We start from the raw sequence: 25,004 nt of genomic DNA on the forward strand, positions 1-25,004 counted from the left end.
TGGACCTCGCTGAAGACCTGGGCAGCATCAAGAAGAGAAGAAACAGGACCTGGAGAGCTGGTTGGGGGTCAGGAGCAAAATTAACTAACATTTCCTGAGCATCTTCCACGTGCCAAGCACTATGCAAAGTGTTCGATGCTACACAATTGAATCTTTGTAGCACACCAATGCTATGGGTGGGATTATTGCGTTCATTTCACTGATCAGCAAACTGAGGTTTGCAGGCTGCCTTACCCAAGGTTATACCAGTAAGTGGCAAAGCCAGATTCACAACGAGGAGGGCTTGACTCCAAGCCCCATCTTCCCGATTTCTCTGCTCTACCTCTGAAAAAGAAGGACACTTGGAATCAGCCCAGGGAATGGTGGAAAGAAACAAGCAAATGGAGGGTGAAGCATTCCAGGTAGGAGGAATTTAGGAAGAGCCAAGGGAAATCGTAAGTTGGTGTCCATTATGAAGAATCTTATATGTCAGGCTTGGGAGTCTGCTTAACTTGATCATTTAAAGGGGCCTTTGCGATATCAAACCATCTGTCTTCAGTAAACTTGGATGCATTGAGTTTCTCTAGAACCCAAGGTTTTTCTAAGAGTGTTTAACACTCTTTTATTTATGTTTAACACATAAATAAAAACAGGAACAAAAGACTTATTCTACTATGGTTATACAAAAAGAATGTAAATTCAGTAACATAAATACACTGATAATCAACCATAAGTCATTTTATTTGTCATCAATAGGCTAAAACAAAAATGTTACAAAAGGACAAAGGCAAACACGTACTACCAAGAGTGAGCAATAACCATCCCAGGCTTTCCAAAGCATACCACTTTACATACCGATAAGCATTTCATTTTTATTTTAAAGAGCATTTTTGCATGTTTTCTATGATTACAAAAGTAATACATGCTTATGGCAGAAAACTTGGAAAATGCAGAAAAGCATAAATACGTATTTGCCTTATTTCTAGCACTATCTGCAAGCTGTCCCACACAGCTACTGTTTCTCTCTTTGTAAAACGCATTTGTGCTTTTTGTAGCTCAACTCTATGGACTGGAATTCCCCTGGATTCTGTTCACAGTGAGTACCAGTACCGATTACCTCTTAGATTTTCAGTGTCCTTCTTTGTCTTTCTCCCCTTTCTCCTTCCCTTTAAGAAAGGCCCATTGTGTGGGCAACGGGAAAGCAGGGACCAAGTTTTATGCGGATCTCTACCCTGAGCACTTAGCGTGGTAGCACCTGAACATTCCTTTTTCTTTCTTTAATTCACTCAACTGGTGCGTATCTAGAGTTTAAAAGTAAGAAATGTCAAAGCCTTACCTTTATATTAGCAAATTAACAGGCATCTTATGGGGAAAGGGGTACTTAAAGTACACAAGCATAAAAGTCACCTGCAGATTGGTTATGAGGAGAGAAATGATGGCCCTCATTTGACAAAATGGGCTTCTCCCAAGGAGGAGTAGCTTCAGATGACTTCCTGACTTTTTTCTCCCCAATCCACATTTATTTACTAAGCACCTACTGAGTACCTTTGAGGTCATGTGACAGATACAAAGCTATACAAGATAAGATCCTTCCTTCAGCAGCTTCACTCGAACGGGGGTGGGGGGTATGGGGGGGAAGACACGTAGGTTAAAATCTTGCAAATGAGATAAAACATGTTGAGTGGCATAAGACTGCTAGAATGTTCTGGGAATTCAGAGATGTGAGCTCTTTCCTGATTGAGGGGATCCCTTAGAGAAGGGATAAGATATACACCTGAAATGTGTGTCTGGGTATGCCTGTGAGTATGCCTGGCTGGGCGGGAGGGAATGCAAAGCAAAAGGAACAGACTGAGCAAAGGCAAAGGAGCATAAGAGACCAAGAAGTGTTTAAAGAAGAGAGAGGAGCCAAGCTTGGCAAAAGCAAAAAGGGTAACAGAAGAGAAAGCTGGAAAGGAAGAGTGTGAGCCCATGGCTGAGAGCCCAGAGTAGCAAACTAGTTTGGACTCTGTTCCCGCTACAATTTGCAACTATTTAGTCATTCAGCAAATGTTTCTGGATCATCTGCTATGCGCTGGGTGCTGTGATACACCCAGTGAGATACAAAAAGAAAACAAGGCAGGGCTTGTGGTCCAAAAGCAAGGCATCCCCTGCTCTCACCACGGAATTCCATCATAGTATAACTTTCTAGAAATAAAGTTTAAACTCAAGGAGGACTTATTAAGAGCAAAACAAAACTGGCCAAATAACAAAATTAATGATAAGGAACCTCTTTTAGTTACTTATTGCTGAGTGACAAACTATCCCAGAAGTTAGTGATTTAAAACAACAATCATTTGATTAACTTGCTTACAATTTTGCAATTTGGGAGGGGCTTCATGGAGACAGCTGGTGTCAGCTGTGTCGCTTGTGCAGCCAGGGTCTGGCTAGAACGGCTAGCTTGGGTCACGTGTCTGGACCTCAGACTTCATTGTGGATTGGGCTCCTCAGCTCTCCTCCACTTGGCATTCCATGCAGTTAGCTTGGTCTTCCCTCCAAAATGGTGGTCTCAGACAGTCTTCTTTGTTCCTGGTAATCTGGCTTCTTACACGGCAGCTGGCTTCACCTGAAGCACAAAACAGGAAGCTGCCAGGGCTCTTAAAGAGTAGCCTACAATTGGCATAGTGGTATTTTCAGCACATTCTCATGGTTAACGCAGGTCACAAAGCCAGCCCAGAGGCAACGGGAGAGGTCTACACAAGGGCATGGATATCAGGAAGCATGATTTACTGGAGGCCACCCAAGTAACAGTCTACCACAAATCTTAAAGTCAACTCAATAGCATCTTCCACAATTTTATTCAACTAAGGGGCATGAAGTACATAGATGTTTCTACTCGAGAGCACATAACCTGCCTGCCCCACTCCACCTCCGCATTTTTCGAATGCTGGTAAAATGCAATTGTTTCTCAGGCCACTCACTGATCCCTTAATAGAACTGCCTCAGATTCTAAAGGGACCTTGCAAAAGAGTTTCAAACAGGCCAACATCTGGGAAGGGGGAGAGGGCTCTCAGCTCAGAACCATCCCACCTGCTCCAGAGCCTGGGTCACTCCCCAGGGCCCCTGGGTCATGTACCCCAGCTTCAAAATAGGAAGAAAGAAAACCCATTCATGCCTGGTTCCTGCTCCCCCTTCTGCCATCTGCCATATTCTTGTCTCCCTTAGGAGACAACCCCCTCATCTCTGTTACACAGTCCTATCTCTGGAGAGCTAGAGCAGAAGATGGAGTTCCCAGTTTTCAGAACATGAAGATCTCTCTGCAGCATTTATGACCCTCTTGTGTTTTCCATTTCCCAAACTGGACACAGTCGTCCTGTATGACCTGAATGCCAAGTTTGGTGATAATATCAGAATTTCTATAGGAGAAGTTTGGGAGGCAAACTGGTTAGAGGGAAGTTGAAAAGGACTGAGGTTTTCCTTGAAAAATTTTTTTTAAAGATTTTATTTATTTATTTGACAGAGAGAGGGAACACAAGCAGGGGGAGAGGGAGAGGGAGAAGCAGGCCTCCCGCTGAGCAGGGAGCCCGACGTGGGACTCGATTCCAGGACCCTGGGATCATGACCTGAGCCGAAGGCAAACGCTTAATGACTGAGCCACCCATGCGCCCTTTCTTGAAATTTTTTACATGATCCATGCGACCCCTCATAGAAATAGAATTGATCACCAAAAAATTGATATAATTAGCCAAGTGGTGACAAGTAAAAATATATACTTAGATCACAAATTAAATTAATAAAAATGTGTATTTAGTACATATAAAAGCAAAAAGTAATTGAGTTGAATAGAGCAGAAGCAGAGGGAGTTTTTAATTTTTTTTTTTTTTTTTTTTTTTTTATGTTTCTAGCTATCTGTCAATTACTCCACATTGAAGCAGAATCACATGGTGATTGAATATAGGCTCCAGAAGTCAGACTGTCTGGGCTGGAATTCTGGCTCCATCACTCACCAGGTCATCTGGGGCAAGCTAGTTAATTTCCCTGTGCCTTAGTTTTCTCACCTGGAAAATGAGGATAATAATAGTATCTTTCTTATAGGGTTGTTGTAAGTATTAAATAATACTTGCAAAGCGCTTAGTGTCCAATAAACATTTTCCATAAGTGTTACTTATTATTCCATACATTACTATTACCCTGAGGTTTTTCAGCACATGCTTTACAGATTTTTCTTTCTCTTTATTAATTTGTGTTTGGAATGATCTTGGAGGCAATGACTGTTGAAGATTATGAGACGCTAAAGATACTCTCCAAACCCCCTTCTTGGTCCCTTGGCCAACTTTAAATAGGTCCTGCCAATAAAAGGTATCCATCACAAATTGCAAAGTATCAATGGCAGATTTAAAAAAAAAAAAAAAAACATAACAACTTAAGGTAATATTCTCCTGAACCTCAGAAATTAAAAATAAAATAAAAAATAAAAGGTAACAGATGAACTTAAGGAAAAAGCTGAGCAATAAGTACTGAATCTACATATGCTTTCAATGTTTTAAACAAAGCATGTACCTTCTCATTAAATTTGTATGGGGAGGAAAAGAGATACATAAAAGCAATTTAGAATTTACTTTGGATAGAATCATACAATTCCATGCAATTGCCATCAATTGTTCTCCCAGCATCCCATTTTCTATTACAATCCCAAGAGGCAAGCAGAAGAATCCGAGGAGTTAAAAGAGGGGGGATATCAGCCCCCCAGCAAGGTGCTCACTGGAACAATTTCCCTGCTGCTCTGTGTTTACAGAATCTTATTTGCATAGAGGAACTGCAGGAGCTCTGGATGATAGTGGCTCTGAAAGAAATCAGCAAAAGCGCACGTGAGGGACAGGTTCAACACACCTCCTTGACTCTACAACGAGTAGACAGTTGTCAAAGGCAGAGCGTGAGGACGATCAATCTTCAGATTCTCAGAGGTGGAGATCATGGCCTGCGTTCATCTAATGATCTACACTGGAAGTGCCAATAGATTTTGTGCATAATCCTCCGGGCGTTTTGTCATTTACATTGCATGATGGGTCAGTTACAATCGAAACACAATTGGCCTGAGGCATTTTATGGGGAATAACTCCCTCATGTGGCTGGCCACCTTCTGGGTTGACACCAGGAGGGCAGGGACCTCTGGGAGAATTCTCTACACCCTCTCTCACTCACCAGCTGCCGGCAGAGTTTAGGGTTCCTTTGATCTTCTTCAGTCTGGAAGCTGTTTTCCTTTCTTTCTTTCAGATATGGAGAACAGGCTCGAAATGTTGTTTTGCAAGCCTGAGAAAAATAATATTACCATCTTATTGTCAAAAACATTAGAGAGTTCTAGAATCCAAGCAAGGAAGAGCACTGCACCCAATCTGTGGCCTCGGGGGCCCTGAGGGTATGAAAGTAACTTCCAGAAAGTTTGAAGATGTCAACCTTAAAGGATTTTGCTTCTAAAATGGCCAGGTCTATAAGTTGGGGCTGGTAGGGAGAGCATCACTTTATAGCTTACCACTGGTTATTGTCCCATCAAAAGTAGTTCTGAATTCCTAAATTTCCAAATTCTCTCTGTCTCTGTCTCCCTCTTGTGTGCACTAATTTAAAAAAGACAAGTGGTTTGGTGGAACCTCTTGCTCCCAGTGGTTTTGAAAGCCTGACATTGATCCAACTCTGTTAGGACATGTTTTCTCTGAGAATAAAACAAAAGCTCTGTAGGGGATTGAGAAGCCAGGGGTGGGAAATCTACACAGTGACAGAAGCTAACTGGCATGAGTTCATGTCCTCATTATGTGGGCTACTGCCCCACAGATTAAACCCGTGCCTCTCTGGCCCCCACACTCCAGTAACCTGAATTTATCTACCATTGGCAGGCACTGATCGGGCAGGTGGGGCAGGAGCAAATGGAAAATAGCACTCTTGCTCGGAGAGAGATGACACAGCGGGCAGGCACCTTTCCAAGGATTCCTGTGGATACACTGCTCAGCATCCCTAACGGAAGCGGCAGGAACAGAGGGTCTAGGGGCTCAGTGCAACAGGGCACCCCCTTTAGGAATGGCCCAGAGCTCTCATGCAATCGGTGGGAGAGTCACAGACTTACCTTGGCAACCTGGGGATTTCTGTCCTGTAAATGTATCAGGAGGGAATCTTGAGTCTGCTTGACCTGACTGGTGAAAAATGTCTTCCATTTCCGCCCGGCATAGGCCGCCAATTGCCCAAACAAGACGAAGGCTGAATATCTCAGGTTGTCATTCTCCTGTGGGTCCCCGATGAACAAAACAACAAAACCCAGGTCGTTACCAAAAGGCCACTGCATCAGAGAACATCACAGTCATCGTTCTTTGTTGCATGGTAGGGGGTGGGTCACCAGATCCAGTCTAAAGCCCTTAGCTGGCTCAGTCTTCAACAACCATCTTCTTCAGAGGACAAGACAATTAGACAGGGGGTCACGGTGCTAATCCCAGCTTCGCAGCTCTGTTCTTTATTATTCAATGTCTCGGAGATAGAATATGTTTGTATGGTTCAAAATTCAAAATAACCAAATCGCTTTATTAACAAAAGTAAGTCTCCTTCCTACCCCTTTCTGCCTGCCACTCAATTTCCCTCCCATGAATGAACAAAGTTACACATATTGTGTGTATCCCTCCAAAAAAATTAAGACAAAAGAGAATAAAAGATGTATTACATAGTCCTTTCTCACATTTTTACACAAATGGAAGCACACCATCCCACTGTTACGTACTTTGATTTTTCACCAATCTATCTGGGAGCTCTTTCCATGTCACTACCTAAAGGAATTTGGGGTGGCTGCACTGTAATTCATTTGACCCATCTCCTGTTGATTATTCCCAGTGTTTCTACAAGGGCACTCTTCACTTCTTGTCTGAGTTTCTCCTTCTGTAGTAGAAATAACAATTGTTTCTTCCCTGACACCCTGCGAACTCTTTCTGCTTTTAGTATGGTTGGCTGATTTGTCTCTGAATGTGTCTCATTGGGGTCAGTCCTTTCTTGTTCTCCAAGCTGAGAGGTCTGGTCCAGGTATCTCCCTTTCCTGATGAGGACACCAAGGCTCAGGGCATTTCAGTGACTTGCAGGAGTCACACTGTCAGGTGACCATGAACCAGGGTAGGACCCAGTCCCCTGACTGTTGGTGCAGGGATTTTATATCAGTGTTTCCTGGTCCCCTGAAATCTCCAGGCAAACCAGAAGGAACAGAGCTGGGCTGGGCCTCTTCAGGGGCAAGGAGCACCTAGAACTGGGGGTCACAGACACTCAGCAAGACCAAAGACCACTGATTGTTTCATGAAGTATTGAAAAATAATTTTTAGCACATGGGACATTTACACAAATTGCTTTATTGTTGCACTTTCTTCACTGTTCTACCAATGTGTGTGCGTATCCATGCATGCACGCGCGCGTGCGTGTGTGTGTGTAATTCAATTCAGTGGTACCCTACGGCTATAAGAGGTACAAGACACATAAAATGGGTGCCTGGCCTGCTAGGGGCCTGACAACCATCTGACAGGGAACACAGCATATGACAGGCAGTCAAGCGTGCTATACTAGATACACACCATCAGGAAACAACTCTCCATGACTATTTCCAGGTTACTATATACAACCAGGGCTTTCTGGTCAAAAATTACAGTCCATCTGGGTACAAAAAAGTGATTGCATGGCAAACAAGTCCTGGAAATTAAGATAGCACCTGCAGAGAGATCTAGACATCTTCCTGGAGATATTTGTTTATATTCCAGGGAGGTAAAGTAGAGACCAGAGATGACTGGTTTGCATTCCAGAGCAAAGGTCTCTCAGTCTCTCTGAGTGCGAGGAGAGGCAAATGGGCCAGAAGCCCTATGTAAACTCCAAGTTTCATAATTTCAAGATTTCTTTTCCTCTCGTGTGGCGCAGGTCCAGCTGGGGAATTCGGTGTGGGGAACTCACGCAAGGTGCTTTGTGAGTAAATAAAAGGTCTGTTTCCTGTTCTACAGGTATTATCTCTCTGTTAGAGGGTGTGCGTGCGTGTGTGTGTGTGTGTGTGTGTGTGTGTGTGTGTGTGTAACTGCAGCAGGCTAGCTGGTTAGCTTGGAAGGAAGGTATCTCAGAGTCCCCACAGTTTCAGAGCAAACAACGTATCAGTGCACTTTTTACTTAGCCTGCCTTGTCACGTGGCAGTGAGGAGCACAGGTCCTATAGTCAGAAAGCCTGGGTTCATATCTGCTTACAGGCTCTGTGAATCTCGGGCAAGTCCCTTAACCTCTCTGTGCCTTGGTTTCCTCCTTTATAAAGTGAAGATAATAATAGTGCCTACCTCACAGGGTTATTGAGAAGATTCTATGAGGTAACCCATGAAAACTGCCTAGCACCGTGCCTGGCTCGCTAAATGCTAAGTACTGTTATTGTCACATTCATAACAAAGTATTGAATACATGAGGGCACTGTTATCATCATCTTCACTATCATCTTCATCACCATCTTCATCATCAGTGTATATATATTCACTTCTCTATAACAACAAAAACTCCTCCTTCTTTATATGTCTTCCATAAACCCCAGTACGATACTAGCCTCTCAATGATTTCTTAATAAATAAGTGAATAATACAGACGATGTTCTCTGAGCCACACACCACCCAGGGCTCACATTTCTCATCCCACTTCAACTTTAATAACCCAGAATTCTTCTGAATTGTCTCACTTACGTCATCTAACAAAGTCCTGGTCTGAAGAGTGATGTCTACGAAGAAAGAGCCCAGACTTTTCCCCTGGATCTTGCCCAAGATGATGGTCAGAGTCTTCATGCTCTCGTGGATGACTTCAGCACTCACAGGGTCATACAGGCCATGCACCAGCAGATCTAGGACAATTTTCTTGTACTTTCTCACCTGTTAACACAGTTTGAAAAGTATGAGTAATCCAGAAATTGTTCCCTGTGCGTTGAAGAGCAATCCCACTTCTAATAGTTCAATAACCTAGGACTTGGACTGAGATCGTGGCAGCAACGAATCTCATTAAAATAACAAATGCTTCCATTAACCTGATCCAAGAGCCAGCTCAGTCTTGGAAGAAAAACAGAAAGAGCAATCTGGAGCTTGGTCTATGAGCAGATGAGGCCAGAAGGGCACGTCAAGGAGTGTGGTGGGCTGGATGATCTAGACATCTGGGGCATAGCAGATGCTTTTATCGGGGATGAGATGAAATGGTTACTGAAGTCAACAGATGTTGAAAGCAGAGGTGGGGAAAACATCTTTTACTAAACAGGCATAAAGTATTCAAAAATCAATAAATTCACCCAAGAGGGTGATGTCCAGGTGTGTGTTAATCCCATCTGCAGCTCTGTTCCCCAAGGCTGATAATACTGAGGTATGATGACCCCCAAATAACTCCAAATGAGTCATGCCCTTGTAGAGTCTCCTTCTATTGAGCGTGGAAAGAACCAGTGACTTTGCTTCTAATCTCTAGAATTTGACGACAGTGATGGGATATCATTCCCATGGTTACATTACATTACGTAAGAGTCTGCTTGAGCAGACATGAGTGGTAGAGGCTCTCCTCTTGGCCTTGAAGAAGGAAGTTCACATGCTCTAAGAGAACAGCCTCAAGGAGCGGAGCTGGCCAGTCAGCTAGAGAGCAGGGACCTCGGTCCTACAACTGGAAGGAGCCGTGTTCTTCCAATGGCCACAGAAGCTTAGAAGAGGAGCCCAGGCTTCAGAAAGGAATGCAGTCTGGCCCACACCTTGATGGTAGCCTTGTGAGATCCTGAGCAGAGGACCCGACTACGCCGTACCTAAACCCCTAACCCAAGGAAACCTCAAGAGGATGAATGCTAGGTCTGTGGTGATCTGTCACACAGCAACAGATAACTGGTACATGAAGCGCTGTCTCCCAGTCTGAGACTCCAGGCCATGAGGGCTGGCCAGGTGCCACTTTCCTCCCCTACCTTGTCTGGCGTCTCACAGGCCATGGTTCCCAGGCCTCTCATTGCCATGTGACGCTTTTTAGCATTGGGGTCCAGGGCTCTTTCTGCCAAGATGGAGAACACATTCTTCAGAGATTCCTGCTTCTGAAACCTCAGTGTCCAAGAGACCTGGGTAGTAAGTCAAAAATGTATTGATTGGGGGGGCGCCTGGGTGGCTCAGATGATTAAGCGTCTGCCTTTGGCTCAGGTCATGATCCCAGGGTCCTGGGATCGAGTCCTGCATCAGGCTCCCTGCTCCGCGGGGAGCCTGCTTCTCCCTCTGCCTCTCTCTCTCTCTGTCTTTTATGAATAAATAAATAAAATCTTTAAAAATACATACTGATTTGGGGAGCGTTCAGAGTCATACCCATACCAACCCCAATCCCTCCCTCTAAAGAAAATCCTGTGTGGCCTGCTCAACTTAGCCCATCTTTCTCCACCTAAAGACACCTGATTTTTGCTGGAAACACATTAGTTTGATGTACATCATGAAGAAAATGGATGGAAGAGGAAAGAGAAACAAATAATGCAGGGCTGGTGTTGAGGTAGGTTGGGGGAAATGTGGGGACAGGTACTCTAGGATCACTGAGAGTGGGCTAGAGCTCAGAGGAAAGGGGGCTTCGGGGCGCCTGGGCGGCTCAGTCAGTTAAGCGTCTGTCTTGGGCTCAGGTCATGATGCTCAGGTCCTGGGATCGAGCCCTGCATTGGGTTCCCCACCCACTGCTTGTGCTTTTTCACACACTCTCTCTCTCTCTCTCTGTCAAATAAATAAATAAAATCATTTAAAAAAAAAAAAAGAAAGAAAGGGGGCTTTAGACAGTTGATGTGAGCTGAGACCAGGGATCCTTCACAGACAAGAAATGCTCGGCTCCTTCCATCTCAAAGAAAAGCATTTCCCCAACTCTTCTTACTCCTCCAGCTCTTCCCCACTTTTCTGTTATACCTTGTAGCTAAACACCTTAAAAGATGTGTCTATACTTGTTTTCTCCAGTTTGTCTCTCCATTATCTCTTGAACCTTCTGCAGTCAGGTTGATGTGGCTAAATCCAAGGGTTAATTCTCAGTACTTGTCTTCATCAGCCTCTCAACAGCATTTGACCCAACTAGCAAACCACATGTACAAACATCTCAGGGCACCTAAAGGATGTCCCACCCCAGAATGCATACATCTGAGCAACTAAGATTAGGAAAAGAAACGCATAAGTAATGCAAATTGGGAAACCCAATGTGGCCAATGAAGGAAGCTACTTCAGGGACGGAACTCTCACTGCAGGGCAAGGGGCGGGTTACCTCTGTCGTGAGCCTATGAGACCAGGCAGGCCCCAGTGTTCTGTGCTTCACACAACACAGCAACATGTGCCGACATCAGAACTAAGACAATGCAGGATCCAGACAAGATCCAGGAAAAAAACCACCTCCTCACCATCCTGGGGAGCGAGGGGCTGCAGACTGGACCCACAGTCCTATTCGGAATTTGGATGATCACCAGGTCTCATCTTTATTTCTCAGTATGCATTGCAGTTCATTCTATACCTTTATGATTAAGTGAGCAGCAAGTTAAATTCCTCCCATCTTATCTTGCATTTGGTCCGTGTTATAAGAAGTGTCATTAAGCTTTTTTCAGAAGCACCTCAGCCAAGCCACCACAACTAATGCAGACCAGACACTGTTACATGTGGTTGTTGGGAGGGACCTCTGTTTATAATATTTTGTGACAGACCTTGGAAAAGAAGGACATCATTGACGTCCTTTTCTTCTTGGGCTGGGTGGTGGGGACCGGCAGGGGCTGGCCCAGGATTCCTCTCTGCGTTTGATCCATGGAACTAAAAGAAAACAGAATCATCATGTGAGCCACAAACCCTCTGCCAAGCCTTGTCACAACAAGCAGTGTCACACAAAACACTATGCCAGGGTAAGAACATAAAGAAGCAACATCCCAGAGGCCTGTCCTTTAGGAGCCTGTCCCATTGGTGAGGAGATGGAACAGTCCCATCAAAAGATAAAGAGCGGGGGGTGGGGGGGTGGGAGGGATGGGGTGGCTGGGTGATAGACATTGGGGAGGGTATGTGCTATGGCGAGTGTGTGAATTGTGCAAGACTGTGGAATCACAGATCTGTACCTCTGAAACAAATAATGCAGTACATATTAAGAAAAAAAAAAGAAGAAGATAGCAGGAGGGGAAGAATGAAGGGGGGGAAATCGGAGGGGGAGACGAACCATGAGAGACGATGGATTCTGAAAAACAAACTGAGGGTTCTAGAGGGGAGGGGGGTGGGGGGATGGGTTGGCCTGGTGATGGGTATTAAAGAGGGCACGTTCTGCGTGGAGCACTGGGTGTTATGCACAAACAATGAATCATGGAACACTATATCCAAAACTAATGATGTAATGTATGGTGATTAACATAACAATAAAAAATTTAAAAAAAGATAAAGAGCAGGAGGAAATGCAGCAGGGGCATCCAGACGGTCTGTCCCATGGTTCCCATTCCATCCAAGAGCCTTCTTGTACCAGAATCACCAAAGAAATGAAATAAAGATTCTGGGCCCCACCTACACAGATTCTCATGAGTTAAAGTAAAATGTTGCCTGAAACTCTGTGTTTTTAAAAGATGTCCAGGAATGTAAATTGGTACTGCATTTTAGAGGGGATCTTGATGTCATCTCCTCTAATTGTGAAATGCACATATCTTTCAGCCATTCTTGCATCCCACAGATACACTGGTACATCATCTACTCAAAGACATACGGATAGGATAGGCCCTACCACTTTGTAATGAACAATCTAATGTCCTTTACTAATTGTAACTAGTCATTTAATATAAATAAGTTAGACCTATCTATTACAACTACACAACTACAGATGGCCACAGTGTTGTAATTAAAAAGAATATTGGGCAAAAAAAAAAAACACTAAAAAATACTTTAAAAAAAAGAAAAATCTATATAGATAATATATGTTAATAAACATAATTTTTTGGAAGGAAAAAGAAGAATATTGGGCAGATCTACCTATGCTAAAATGATCTCCAAAACATACTGTTGAGTGAAAAGTGAAGATTAGTATGCTACTGTTAGTATGAGAAAGGGAAATATATATGTACATATATGCTTGCACATGCATAGAACAGGGAAGAATAACCAAGAAATTTTAACAAAAACTGCCTGTGGGGTAGAAATCTGAGCAACCAGGGTAAGAAGAACACTTACTTTTTCATACTTTTTTTTATATCTACAGTTTTGTAATTTCACCACATGTATATATTATTTAAAATATATATTGTAAATAAATATAGCTCACAAAGTATTTCTGATCTACAGCCCGAGTTGAGGTACACTAGTATAAACTAGTATAAACGAGCCTGAACTAGGAGAAGTCTGAACTAGGATAATAGAATCCATTGCCGGATCCAAAGTCATGAAGACTTCCCCCTATGTTTTCTTCCAAGATTTTTTACAGTTTTAGCTCTTATATTTAGACTGTTGATCCATTTTGAGTACATTTTTGAATGTGGTACATGGTAGGAGTCTAACTTCATCAGAACTATTGACTTTTGTTTTGGTTAAAAAAAATTTAGTAGGAGAAATGATAGGCAAGGAGCTGCATGGGTTCCCTGTCCTAGCCACAGTAAAGTCACCTGAGGAACTTTCCATCTCCTGATGCCCTGGCCGTGCCTGAGACTAAGTCTATCACCATCTCTGGAGGTGAGCCCTGGCATCAAGTCATTTTAAAGCTCACCCAGGGTGCGCCTGGGTGGCTCAGTCGTTAAGCATCTGCCTTGGGCTCAGGTCATGATCCCAGGGTCATAGGGCTCCCTGCTCGGCGGGAAGCCTGCTTCTCTCTCCCACTCTCCCTGCTTGTGTTCCCTCTCTCTGTCAAATAAATGAATTTAAAAAAAAATATTAAAAAAAAAAAAAGCTCACCCAGTAATTCCAGTGGGCGGTCACTGAACTAGGGTGAGTACTGACCAGTCACCTCGGTTTGCCCTGCAATACGGTGACTTATAATAAATACATACTTGGTCTTTGTCCCTGTTCCTGGCACAGCGCTCCTAAACCCATTAGAATTTCCCAAGTGATTACAGTGATCAAGGCGTCTTTTGTCATGTTAATGAGGCGACTTTAGAAAGCCCTTTCTCACTAAAGGATGAAGCTGGTTGCCAGGGGAATGAGGGTTGGAAACTTCAGTCCCCTCCCCTCCTGTTGGGAGGCCAGAGGGGCTGGAGACGAAGTTCAACAACCAATGGTCAATGATTGAATCAATTGTGCCTAGGTAAAATGAAGCCTCGACAAAACCCCAAAAGGAGGGGGTTCAGAGAGCTTCTGGGTTGTTGAACAGGTGGAGATCTGGGGAGATTTGTACATTCAGGGCATAGCATCTCTATGCCCTTTCCCCATATGTCACCCTATGCATCTCCCTTCTGGCTTTTCCTGAGTTATATCCTTTTATAATAAACTGGTGACTCAGTAAGTAAAATGTTTCTCTGATTTCTGTGAGCTGTTCTGGCAAATTCCTCAAACCCAAGGAGGGGGCTTCGGGAACATCCAGTCTACAGCTGGTGGGTGACAACCCAGACTTGCTACTGACATCTAAAGGAAAGGGAGTGGGGACTGCCTTGTAGGTCGGAGCCCCTAACCTGTGGATCTGACACTATCTCTAAGAAGATAGTGTCAAAACTGAACTGAATTATGGGACATCCAGTGGGTATCTGCTGAGAATTGGAGACTTGATTGGTGGTGTGGGAAAAACACACACTGGAGCCTGGACCTTAGGAGTTTCCTGGGACGTGGGATTTTGAATGCTAAGACCAGGGACATCCCAGGCAAACCTGGACATGTCGGCCACCCTCCTTACTGTACTTGAATTGCAAACTTATTTAAACACAGGTGGCTGACACAACCCAGCTCTTAAACAGCTGTGCTTTGGAACATTTGACTCTGTTTGACCTGGAGGTGCCCTGGGATTTGGTTTCTCCACTGTCTTGCCTCTCCACCCCTGCTGGTTTCCATATGCTCTCTTGGTCAGAAGACACTGGAGAGATCCATGGAAACACCTCTTCATCTCCAGCCCCTCGGCTCTATTTCTACTTCATCTCTGGCCAGCAGAGCTCCCCTCACTACTGCAATGGGGATCTCAAATAAAAGCCCAGAAAAAAATCACCCCCACCGATTAGCAATATTTTCTTTGTTTGAATAAAGGCATTCCATCAGTTTTACATTCCATTAAGCCAGTGGTTCTCACACTGCACGTGTGCTAGAATCACCCCGGGGACTTGTTATAGCACAGACTCCCAGCTCTGATCCCCAGAGTTTCTGATTCTGTACGTCTGAAGCAGGGCCCCAGATCCACACCGGGGTGCTGCTGGTCTGGGGACCACACTTAGAAAACCACTGCATTAAGGGAAAGAAACCACGCTATTACTATGCCGGTCTTCTCCAGAAGGGATTTTAAAATTCACACTGAGGCCAAACATGCTTGGCTGTTTCATTTGGGGGTTTTCTGCACACAGCCTTCTGTTTCGGTAGAACCTGCCACTCGTTGGGTTGAATGCTCCTGATCAGAGTTGATGAGCACCTGGCTGTGGGTAGGGGAGCTTAAAAGAAGCAAAGTTGGTCAAGCCGGGGGCTGCTTACTAAGGAGGCACAAGCCTCATTATAAAACAGCTTGTGTCTCTGTTCTGAGACATGAAAATCACATCAGAGGCTTCTCTCCATGGAGAAGGAAAGCAAAGCTGGTTCCCCGTTCATTATGCTGGACTTCTCCTGTAGGATTAGCATAGCAGGTAAGGGCTTCAGCCATCCAAAACATCTGCTCCAGGCTTCAGAAGCCAAGCATCCAGCCCTGTCACTTCTTTAAAGGCATGTGGAAAGTTTAAGGTCATGGAAGGCTCTCAAGCAGTGCTAAGTCCATGAGGGTTGAGTGCTCTGCATGGTAGATTCAGAATGTGGTTAGGAACCTGCCCAGGGCTCCCCCTCTAGCTCACCACCTCTGTTGGAAGTGCTCCCTACCACCCTACGTCCTCAGTACCAGATGGAAACTAGGATCTAGTTCAATTGTACAGCTTGTCAGGGCTCATGTTCGTTTCTGGCGTAGGAAAAACAAAGCATTTCCCACAGCACTGGCGGGGCCCCCGACATTAGAATCCCCTGCAGGGCTTGTCATAAACCCCTACCCCATCGTTACTGGGTCAGAATCGCAGAGCGCACAGGGCCTGAGCCCAGCATTTTTTTTTTTTTTTTTTTTTTTTTACTGCCTCTCCAGTGGAACTTAAGTAACTCCAGAACTGGCGTACTGCACACTTCGGGAGAGGCCCCAGAAGTCAGAGGAGCAGCTGGGGCCAAGCGGGTAAGAGAGGAGAGAATCTTTGCAGAGGACATAGTATTGGCAACATATGTTCGTGAAGCACCTGGAATTTCTTTCTCGATAAAAAAATCACATTGAGCTGCACAGGCTATGATTTGTACACTCTTCTTGGATCCTATTCTTAAATAAAAAGTTTCCTTAAAAGAGGAAACACATAAAAGTTACTTAGGGGTCCCACAGCCCCTCACCTGGAGCTCTGTGGCTCTTGAGCTTACAGCTCCCACTACCCACGGGCCCTCCTTCCTGCCCGTGGTGTCCTCCTTCCTTCTCTTTTCCAAAACTTAAGTCCTTTAGACCCAATCCAATCAAACAAAAGGACAGTTTCCATCTGTTGCTGTGCAGGATCTCAGAGAGGAGCATTTTAAACACAATCTATGGATTCAAAGATTTCTTAGGTGTCCTAACCCCAGCTGCAAGCCCACTCACCCCCACACTTTGCTTTGAGGGACTAGGTTTTTCTGGCGGGTTGATCAGGTTATCCCAGGTGCCCAGGCCGGTGTGACTGAGTCTGGGAGGCCACCTGGCCACTCTGAAGCCAAAGGCATGACTCTGCTTATAGTTTCATTCATTCCTGTGTACATTCTTCATCATGTTCTGCTTCCTCTGGGAAGTCCTTCCTGGGTGTGCTAACAATGCCTTGTCCCCTGGTTTTCACCATTTCTGAGAACCTGGAGCTTGTCTTCATCACCATATTGTGATTCTACCTGGTCTTCCTGAACAGACATGGATTTAGGGTGACCTAGAAAACTGCTTTGTGCTTTAGGCCGACTCCCAAATACCTCTGTCAATTTAAATTCCTCTGACTGAAAATATTAGGTTTAGGGTCAATAATCCTTTTACTTAGTGAATCCAAAAGGTATATTATGAAGGCCAAAATTACAAAACACTTTGATCATTTCTGTAAAACAAGGGGAAGAAACTGTTAGATTTCTTTTTTTTTAGGGGGAGAGGGAGAGAAAGAATCTCCAGCATGCTCCATGCCTAGCATGGAGCCTGATGCAGGGCTCGATCCCAGGACCCTGAGATCATGACCTGAGCTGAAATCAAGAGTCATCTGCTTAACCGACTGAGCCACCCAGGTGCCCCAAAACTGTTAGATTTCTAAAAACCCTCCCAACACTGAACTTATTAATCACCATAATAATATTAATAGCTACCAAGTATTGGGCACCGTGTATGCTAGGTACCATATTTAGCACTTTGTACACACTGCAGGAGAAGCTGTTTCAGCTAAGCTCTGCTGAGCCAACTTGCCAGGGGAACTGTACTCTCCAGGCCCCCCGTGAACTGCACCAACAGGTGCGTGTGGCTGGTGGTGCCCACGCCTACTTCTCCTTTTATGCTAACCGAGAACCAGTTCCTGACACCTGTACTTGTTATCGTGGCATTTAAACAGTCTAGAAATTGATGAAAAATGAATATACCAAGAAAGGAAGTCATTTCTATGAAGGCAAAATAGAATGTTTTGGAACGATCCAACAATGGGAAGCTGCTAAAAACTTGCTGTCTACTTAGAAACAGTGTGGACAGTACACATTTGGAAAGTCTTCATGGAACGATAACTGGAATCTGAATGGCTGCCCAGAAGTGACTTTATATAGTTCTCCCCAGGTGCCTTTCAGCTCTCATTCCACTGAAAGAAACCAAAACCAGAACTCACAGATGATGTGTGTGCCTCATGTAAGACACCTCAAGATCCACCAGCTTGTGGATCCATATTAGAAAAAAAAAAGACCACAGCCCTACCTTAAAGACCAGGAAAGTCCATATTTTAAAGTGAAATATTTGAGGCGTGCAGCCTCTTCTCTGATTCTCTGCTTTAACCACCTTCTTCCATTAGCTCTCTCAAATCCAGTCCCAGTCTTCCAAATAAGAGGCTTTTCTTGTGTTGGATTTAATTCACAGTAATCTCGAGAGGTCAGTTTAATTATGTCCATTTTAGGAAAGAGGGAGATGACGCTTAGAGCAATCAATGTAAACGACTCAAGTCAAATCGTCAGTAACAAACGGCAGAGCGGAGGTCCAGCATCTGTACTTCTGTGTGCACAGTATCACTGTGTGCAAGGCTGATGTCCAGTCCCCAGAAAGCTCCCTGCGTGCTCACCAGGGAAGGACACGCTGTGTCCACGCTTCGGTCTGAAGCACCAATATCTCGCCTTCAGTCCCCCTCCCCCTTTCCTAAAGCTCTCTGATGCCTGGATACAATGATCTATAATCCATCTCTTGGGTAGAGGTGGACTGACATAGTTTGTGAAGAGAAGAAAGACTGGCTTCATGGCATTGCCCACTTCAGTTTTACAAAGAGAACGTCAACTGCCCCTGATGTCAGCGACCCGAGTGACATTCCAAAACCGCCCGGGAAACCCCCATCGACCTGGGCCTCCTCCCGCCCGCTGTCCGGGCAGCGGGCCCTTACCTGCGCCCGTCACGTGGTCAGCTGCTGCAGGTGCGGCTGGAGCCCGGGTCCCAGATCCGCTGTGGTCGCCAGGTGGGATGACTAGGCTCAATTTTCCCAGCCCTGAATTCCTAACGTAGAAGAAGGGAAATGAGAGGGTGAAACAGGATCTGTTCAGGATAACGGGTCAGCACAGAGTGTTGGAAAGTGAGATTCCGGGGGGCGGTGCGGAAATCAAAGTTTAGATGACCGTATTGGGGTGGAGGAGGGAATCGCGCTCGAATTCCGACGAGATTGTTCTCAGTGGTTGTAAGCATCACTCGTGTCCTTTACTTTCCCAAACTGTGCTGAGGTGTCGTTCCCCCTTCCCCTTGCTGTGTTTTCCCCTTATTCTTCCTTCGGCCCGAGTCTCACCCACACTTCGTAAAGCAAGGACTGCAATTCCGAGGCTCTTCCCCTGCACCAAATGAAGGGCTCTGCCCAGCGCGGTTCCCCCATGACGCCACTAGATGGCAGCATCACTCAATGGACGGGTTCCAGGCTTCCTGAGCAGCTGCCGCCGCAAGGCTTTCTTCCCTAATCCGGTTCCAGCAGTATTTAATCTAAGGATGGGACACTGCGTTCCAGGCCAAGCAGCTTCTCTGTGACTGATTGGTGCACCAACAGCTACAGCTTTAACGCTGACTCCCCTTTCTGCTCAACAAACACCATCGGTGCTGAAAGGACCGACTTAAACCCCCAACAAAACTGTGGATTTATTGGTAAAACAAAACAAAACAAAAACCTGGGAATAATTAACTGTACTTGCCAATTTGGAGGCCTCCCTTCCTCCCCTCACCCTCCCTCCCTGGACTTCCCGTAAATCCATTTATCATTAATTATTGTCTGGCCTTGTGTTTGGCAAAGTGGGCAATATGTCCTAAGACAAAAGAAGTCACATTTTCAAAGCTCTCGGAGTTTATTGTTATGCTGAAAAATGTTTACTGGCTATGTCTACGTGCCAAACATTGAAGTAAATATTACATAAACCATCTCGTTTGATTCTTTTTTTTAATTTCATTGTATTATGTTATGTTAGTCACCATACAGTACATCATTAGTTTTTGATGTTTGTTTTCATATAACAATCTTGTTTGATTCTTACCACAAACCTAAGATAAGTACTCTTATTATGATCCCTGTATTAAGGATGGGGAAACTGAGGCACCGGGAGATGACCTTGTCGAACGTCATGCAGTTAATTGGTGGCAGAGTCAGAATTCAACCACAGGCTAATGTTGGGGCTCAGACTCTTAGCCACGATGCTGTGTGGTGGGCAACTTTGGGAAACACAATTAGAGCACACACAATGTAACCAGAGAAGTAGGTCAGAGTGGAAGGGTGAAAGAAAAACTAGACGGAAAGAAAAGTGATGCTTTTGAGAAAGCAAGAAGGGTGAGGCTAACACAAAGTCCTCTTTGGCCTGGGCCCACTGGGCCCCCATGGTGACCTCTGAGAACGCAATTTCAACGGTGACAGAGAAAGGAAGCCGCTGCACTAACCTCTGGGAAGAGGAAATTGAGATGTCTTGCTGGAAAAAGAAGGCAATAGACTAGAAGAGACAGCAAGGTCAAGCAAAGGCGTTCCGGTGTTCTTGTGTGCTTTTTAGGATAGAATGGAGGCTGGGCGCATTTGAAAGCAGTTGCAAGGGAGACCTGGCTAGTTCAAGTCCTGGAAAGTGGAAGAGGAAGAGGGAAAAAAACAAACAAACCCAGGGGAGGCCAGTCCAGGACACAGGGGCAAGGGTGAGCTCTGAAAAGGAGGGAGAGAGAGGCCCCCCTTTTGTCTGAAACTGGGAGGCAGCCACAGAGATGGAGATACATTAACACACAAATGAGAAAGATGAGCAAGTTTAATTCTTCCAAATGAACCTTAATCTTCTCAGTAAAACCAGAGCTGGGTTATCTACCAGGAGTGGGAATAAGACTTGGGAGAATATTTTCTTATGGTGAACTAATCCATAGAGTGCTCAGAATGACCAAAAACCAGATAAAATCAAACCAGGCAATGGAGGTGTCTGGAGAAGGGAAATCTGCACCGCAAGTGTGCAGATTCCCTGCCAAATCTCACCCTGGAACCAGGACTGAAATTTACCCACTGCCTGGACAGAAACACAGCTGACACGATGCATGACCCCTTATGTTTAAAGTTTCTTTTCTATTCAGTTTTTAAAACATTTGACAGATAAATACTGTCTCCCTCGCTTGCCAAAGGGGAAAATTAAAGTGCAGACAAGTTCTCCCTGTTTGGCTTAAAGCCACAGAGAAGATCACGGGCAGAACAAGAATTGGTGCCCAGGAAACTCACTGATGCGACTCCAGCTCTATTAAACACTTCCCACAAAGGGTACAGGCAGAGCTAACAGCCCCAGAGAGTTCCAGACACAGCACAAACTTGGGAAGATTCCACATTAGGACATGATGCCCAACAGAGCTAAGCTTCTCCTAGCGTGGCCTTACGACACAGCACCGTTTTTCTAGGAATTGGAGAGAGGTTGTTTCTTTGATAATTTGATTGCAACATATTGATGTACTGATGACACGATGTCCTTCCCACGCCATCATTATTTAATTTTATTGTTTAACAACTCCACTTTCATTCTCAATTAATATTTCCTTATCTGCAAAAGTACATTACTAAGACTGATGTAACTAAAAAAAATCAGAGGATAATTACATGGTCTGCATTACTGATGAAAAGAGCAACAGGCAGAACTAAATCAATCAACAACAGTCCACTTTCCCTTTAGACGTGGGAAATGAGGACAAATCGTCACCAATCTAATGGTTTTAGTCCAGTGTGAGCATTTTCAGAGTTCCCTTCTTCTGTGATGGTGCATTGTCTAGGCAGGAAGCTTGTCTAAAAGGGATGGTTTTCCATTTCCTCCCTCTCATCTTCTTTTAGGAAATCCCTCCAGCTCAGGCCAAACCCCCTCTTGACTTTCACATGCAAAAAGAAATAAAATCAGCTGCCTGCTCAGTCACAAATTGAGAATACCCACTTCTGGTCCATCCATTGTTCATTCTTCAAATGTTTATGGAGATCCTACTCTCAACAAGGCACAGTGCTTTCCAGGTGGTACAACACTCAGACTATGCTTTCCAGGAGAACCAACCGAGAGAGGAGTTGAGACCTGGTCTGGTGTGTCTATAGGAATCTTTAAGTGCCATAGACGGGAGCTGACAAGGAGCATGGAGTCAAAGGCCAGTCCATCAGGATGTCCTTTGTAAAGGAAGGAGCATCTCTATCAGGGCTTACTGGAAACAGAGGTTAGCAGAGGGAGACGGGGAAGAAAGGCATTCTAGGGGGCAGGTGCGGCATGGGTTTGGGAGCCCAGATGAATGACCTGGATGAGCCAGGGAACCTCACACTTTCCAGATTCTTCCAGAAGCCACCTGCAGCAATGGCGGAGTCCAAAGCTGCCTGCTGCAAGCCGACATCCCTTGGGAAGCCCTTATCAAACTTCAGCACTGTTTGCTTCCCACTCTCCTACCTCTTTTGCTTTCATATAAAAGCCATGGTCTTTTTGTCTCAAATCTTTGACTAAAGTAAATTCCATAGGGAGAAGCAGCAAGTTCATTCCTCGGCTTCAAATACGCTCTAGCAAAGGGAAGCAGGAGCCTCCTGATACCCAGATGGGGGAAGTGGAGTGAAGTCTCCCCAGTTCGACAACCTCTAAGAGCAGAAAGTTGCTGTCAGCCATTTGCTTGTCTAACCCACCGTGTGGGTGCCCTGCTTCTGTTTTCCTGACTTTAATACTTGACAGGTATTGTTAGTACTGGGATGCAAGAACAAGTTCAAACTCTTCCTTACGTAGCCTGAGATGATCTCTGAAAATGGTTCTCTACTCACTTAACCCAGAAAACCCTTACCAACCATGCAAATCAAGAGGTTCAAATCTGTGTTTACTTTAGGAATATCCATGAAACAGCCCAGACGATCAAAGGTATGCATATCTGAAAAGCCACCAGGTCTCTGAAAGATGTCACATTACAGAAGCAGTGCATGCCCAGTGCATCATTACAATGGTGGAGGACTCGGGCCAAACAATGGGGCTAGACACAGGGTCAGTGGCCCCAAGAGAGCACTGAGTTTTTGCAGCACATGCTTAAAAATGCAGAGGGTAATGCTGAATTTAAGAATTTAGATGTTGAGGGGCACCTGGGTGGCTCAGTCGGTTAAGCGTCTGCCTTCAGTTCAGGTCATGATCTCAGGGTCCTGGGATCGAGCCCTGCGTCAGGCTCTCTGCTCAGTGGGGAGTCTGCTTCTCCCTCTGCCTCTGCCCCTCCCCCCCACTCGTTTTCTCTCTCTCTCTCTCTCTCTCAAATAAATAAATAAAATCTTTAAAAAAAGACTAAACGTACATAAACGTCTTCCAACCTAACTGGTTAAATCTATAGCAATGGAAGAACTGTAGAGTTTAATGGAAGAGGTTGAATACAGAAAGCGTTCTGTACAGTCTTACCTGGGCTAGGCCGCGAGCTGCACAGCGAGGCGGGCTTCTCCTCACAGCTCATACCGATGAAAGGTGAATGTAACTAATCCCAGGAACGTCGCTCTCCTTTAAACAAGCGTGGGGCCGGCCAAGCTGCATTTTGTCCTTGAATATGAAACATAGAATGAGTTCGAGTTTTATCACAAGAGGGAAATACATAATAAGACCTTTTGAGGCTATCTACCCCCTGATAATTGCTAGAGATACATTTCAGGCCATGCTGTTTTGCAAACTTTGAAGATTCTTACGTTAGTTTCCTACTTTTCCCAAGGGCCCCGTGAGAAAGCTACGTGTACTTACTTGGGAAGGGAATTGGAACAACAGTTAGTACGACGAGAGGCCAAATCCACTCCACCAGTAAGACTGTGCGTCACTTTGTCCCTGCTCTTAACAGCCCAAAGCATTCTTAGGCTATGTGTCATGTTGTCCTCGAAGTCCTGGGGGGCGGGGGGTCATTCTCATGCCTCCTTGACAAGTAGGAAACCAAGAGGCAGGCAGAGTGAGTGGGGCTTGCCTGGAAGTCTCAAAGCCAGTTGGTGGGACTGGAGACTCCACGTTCGGCTTCCTTTCTGCTTTGACCAGCTAGCCGTTCTGTGGATTTGGCCACTTGCCTCTACAGGCCACTCTTATTCTCTGTGGCCTTCCTTCCAGGACAACTTCCTTCCCTTCCTCCCGTTCCTTTCTTCTCTCCCCTCTCCCCTACCTTCCTTGTGTCCATTTTCTGTTTGTTGTGGACATTGCTTAGTATATTCCTTCTTCTTAAACTTGACAGTCTCGGGATTGTATTTACATTTACGGTAGAATCCCACTGAGTGACAAAAGTGTCCGCGTTTTATGACACAATTTCAGACACAATTTTACCAACAGAACAATGCGCCCATGTCCAAAAGTGTTTGAAAATGTGTGCTTCCGTCATTAGAAATCCAGTCTGTTATTGGGACAGTTGACTGCCTTGATAGGATGGCTTCTCTATAGCCCACGAACTTCAATAATCCTGTCTTTGATCCCATGATCCCAGCCTCTCACTACAAGTCCGTCACAGCTAATTGTGCCTTTCCCAGTATTGCTCATTTAATTCCCCCAGAAAACAACAAGAGAAGACAGTTTTATCAACACATGTATATTCAGGAATCAACTCTGTGGGCCTTAGGTCTCCAGCAGCTTCCTCTCTCTCCCACTGATCTCTGTGCCATTAAGAGACTGTACATTAGATTGTCCCCAGAAAGGAAAGGAAAGTAGGTAATAAGCAAATCACCTAATACCCACCTGGATTTTTTTTGGTAGTTTTTTTTTTTTTTTAAAGATCTCCTTTATGGATTTGAGAGAAAGAGAGAGAGACAGACATCATGAGAAGGGGGAAGGGGTAGAGGGAGAAGCAGACTCCCCGCTGAGCAGGGAGCCGGATGTGGGACTTGATCCCAGGACCCTGGAATCATGACCTGAGCCAAAGACACTTAACCGACTGAGCCACCTAGGCACCCTTTTGGGGTAGCTTTTAAGTATTCCTGTTCTCATTCTTTCTCATAATTTCAAGTAAATGAACATTGACCATGGCTTAAAACAATGCAGCAAGTTTTTGATCTTAGAATCCACTGCTATCTCCGTCAAAACTGATGCCTATTAGTACAACCGCTTTGGAGGGAAGTTGACAATATCTATCAAAAGTCCTTGTGCATATGCCCTTTGACATAGTAGTTCTGTTAATAGCCATTTAGCCCCGGGGGCTGTGGTGATTTCGTGCAAATTAGAAAAAGGAACTCCTTCCTTAAGACATTTTATGCTCTCT

The 25,004-nt window shown here is 44.9% G+C and overlaps 1 protein-coding gene across 4 annotated transcripts; it reads right to left on the reverse strand.

Annotated features, from left to right (window-relative positions):
* Nucleotides 1–691: 691 nt before the first annotated feature.
* Nucleotides 692–23,646, reverse strand: MRO (maestro). 4 transcript variants are annotated; one of them, XM_027577097.1, is made up of 9 exons: nucleotides 23,519–23,646; nucleotides 23,189–23,323; nucleotides 18,706–18,815; nucleotides 11,647–11,749; nucleotides 9,910–10,056; nucleotides 8,672–8,854; nucleotides 6,071–6,226; nucleotides 5,158–5,265; nucleotides 692–4,798 (listed from the first exon to the last, which is right to left on the reverse strand). In XM_027577097.1, the coding sequence occupies exons 4-9, from the start codon at nucleotides 11,743–11,745 to the stop codon at nucleotides 4,745–4,747; spliced, it is 747 nt and encodes a 248-aa protein (XP_027432898.1). In that variant the 5' UTR covers nucleotides 11,746–11,749; nucleotides 18,706–18,815; nucleotides 23,189–23,323; nucleotides 23,519–23,646; the 3' UTR covers nucleotides 692–4,744. The 4 variants fall into 4 exon arrangements, with proteins under 4 accessions (XP_027432898.1, XP_027432900.1, XP_027432899.1 ...); XM_027577099.1 differs by lacking the exon at nucleotides 23,519–23,646 and having other exon boundaries at nucleotides 692–2,581; XM_027577098.1 differs by lacking the exons at nucleotides 23,189–23,323; nucleotides 23,519–23,646 and adding an exon at nucleotides 19,099–19,169.
* Between the last annotated feature and the right edge of the window lie 1,358 nt (nucleotides 23,647–25,004).

Source organism: Zalophus californianus, chromosome 14 (genome assembly GCF_009762305.2).
Source record: "Zalophus californianus isolate mZalCal1 chromosome 14, mZalCal1.pri.v2, whole genome shotgun sequence".
Classification (NCBI taxonomy): Eukaryota; Metazoa; Chordata; class Mammalia; order Carnivora; family Otariidae; genus Zalophus; species Zalophus californianus.

Excerpts from the sequence above, each read along its gene's own strand:
- MRO (XM_027577097.1), bottom strand. The coding sequence starts at position 11,745 with ATGGATCAAACGCAGAGAGGAATCCTGGGCCAGCCCCTGCCGGTCCCC. Across the intron at positions 10,057-11,646 it reads TGATGTCCTTCTTTTCCAAG|GTCTCTTGGACACTGAGGTT; the intron begins GTCTGTCACAAA and ends CTTACTACCCAG. Across the intron at positions 6,227-8,671 it reads CCAGGACTTTGTTAGATGAC|GAGAATGACAACCTGAGATA; the intron begins GTAAGTGAGACA and ends GGGGACCCACAG.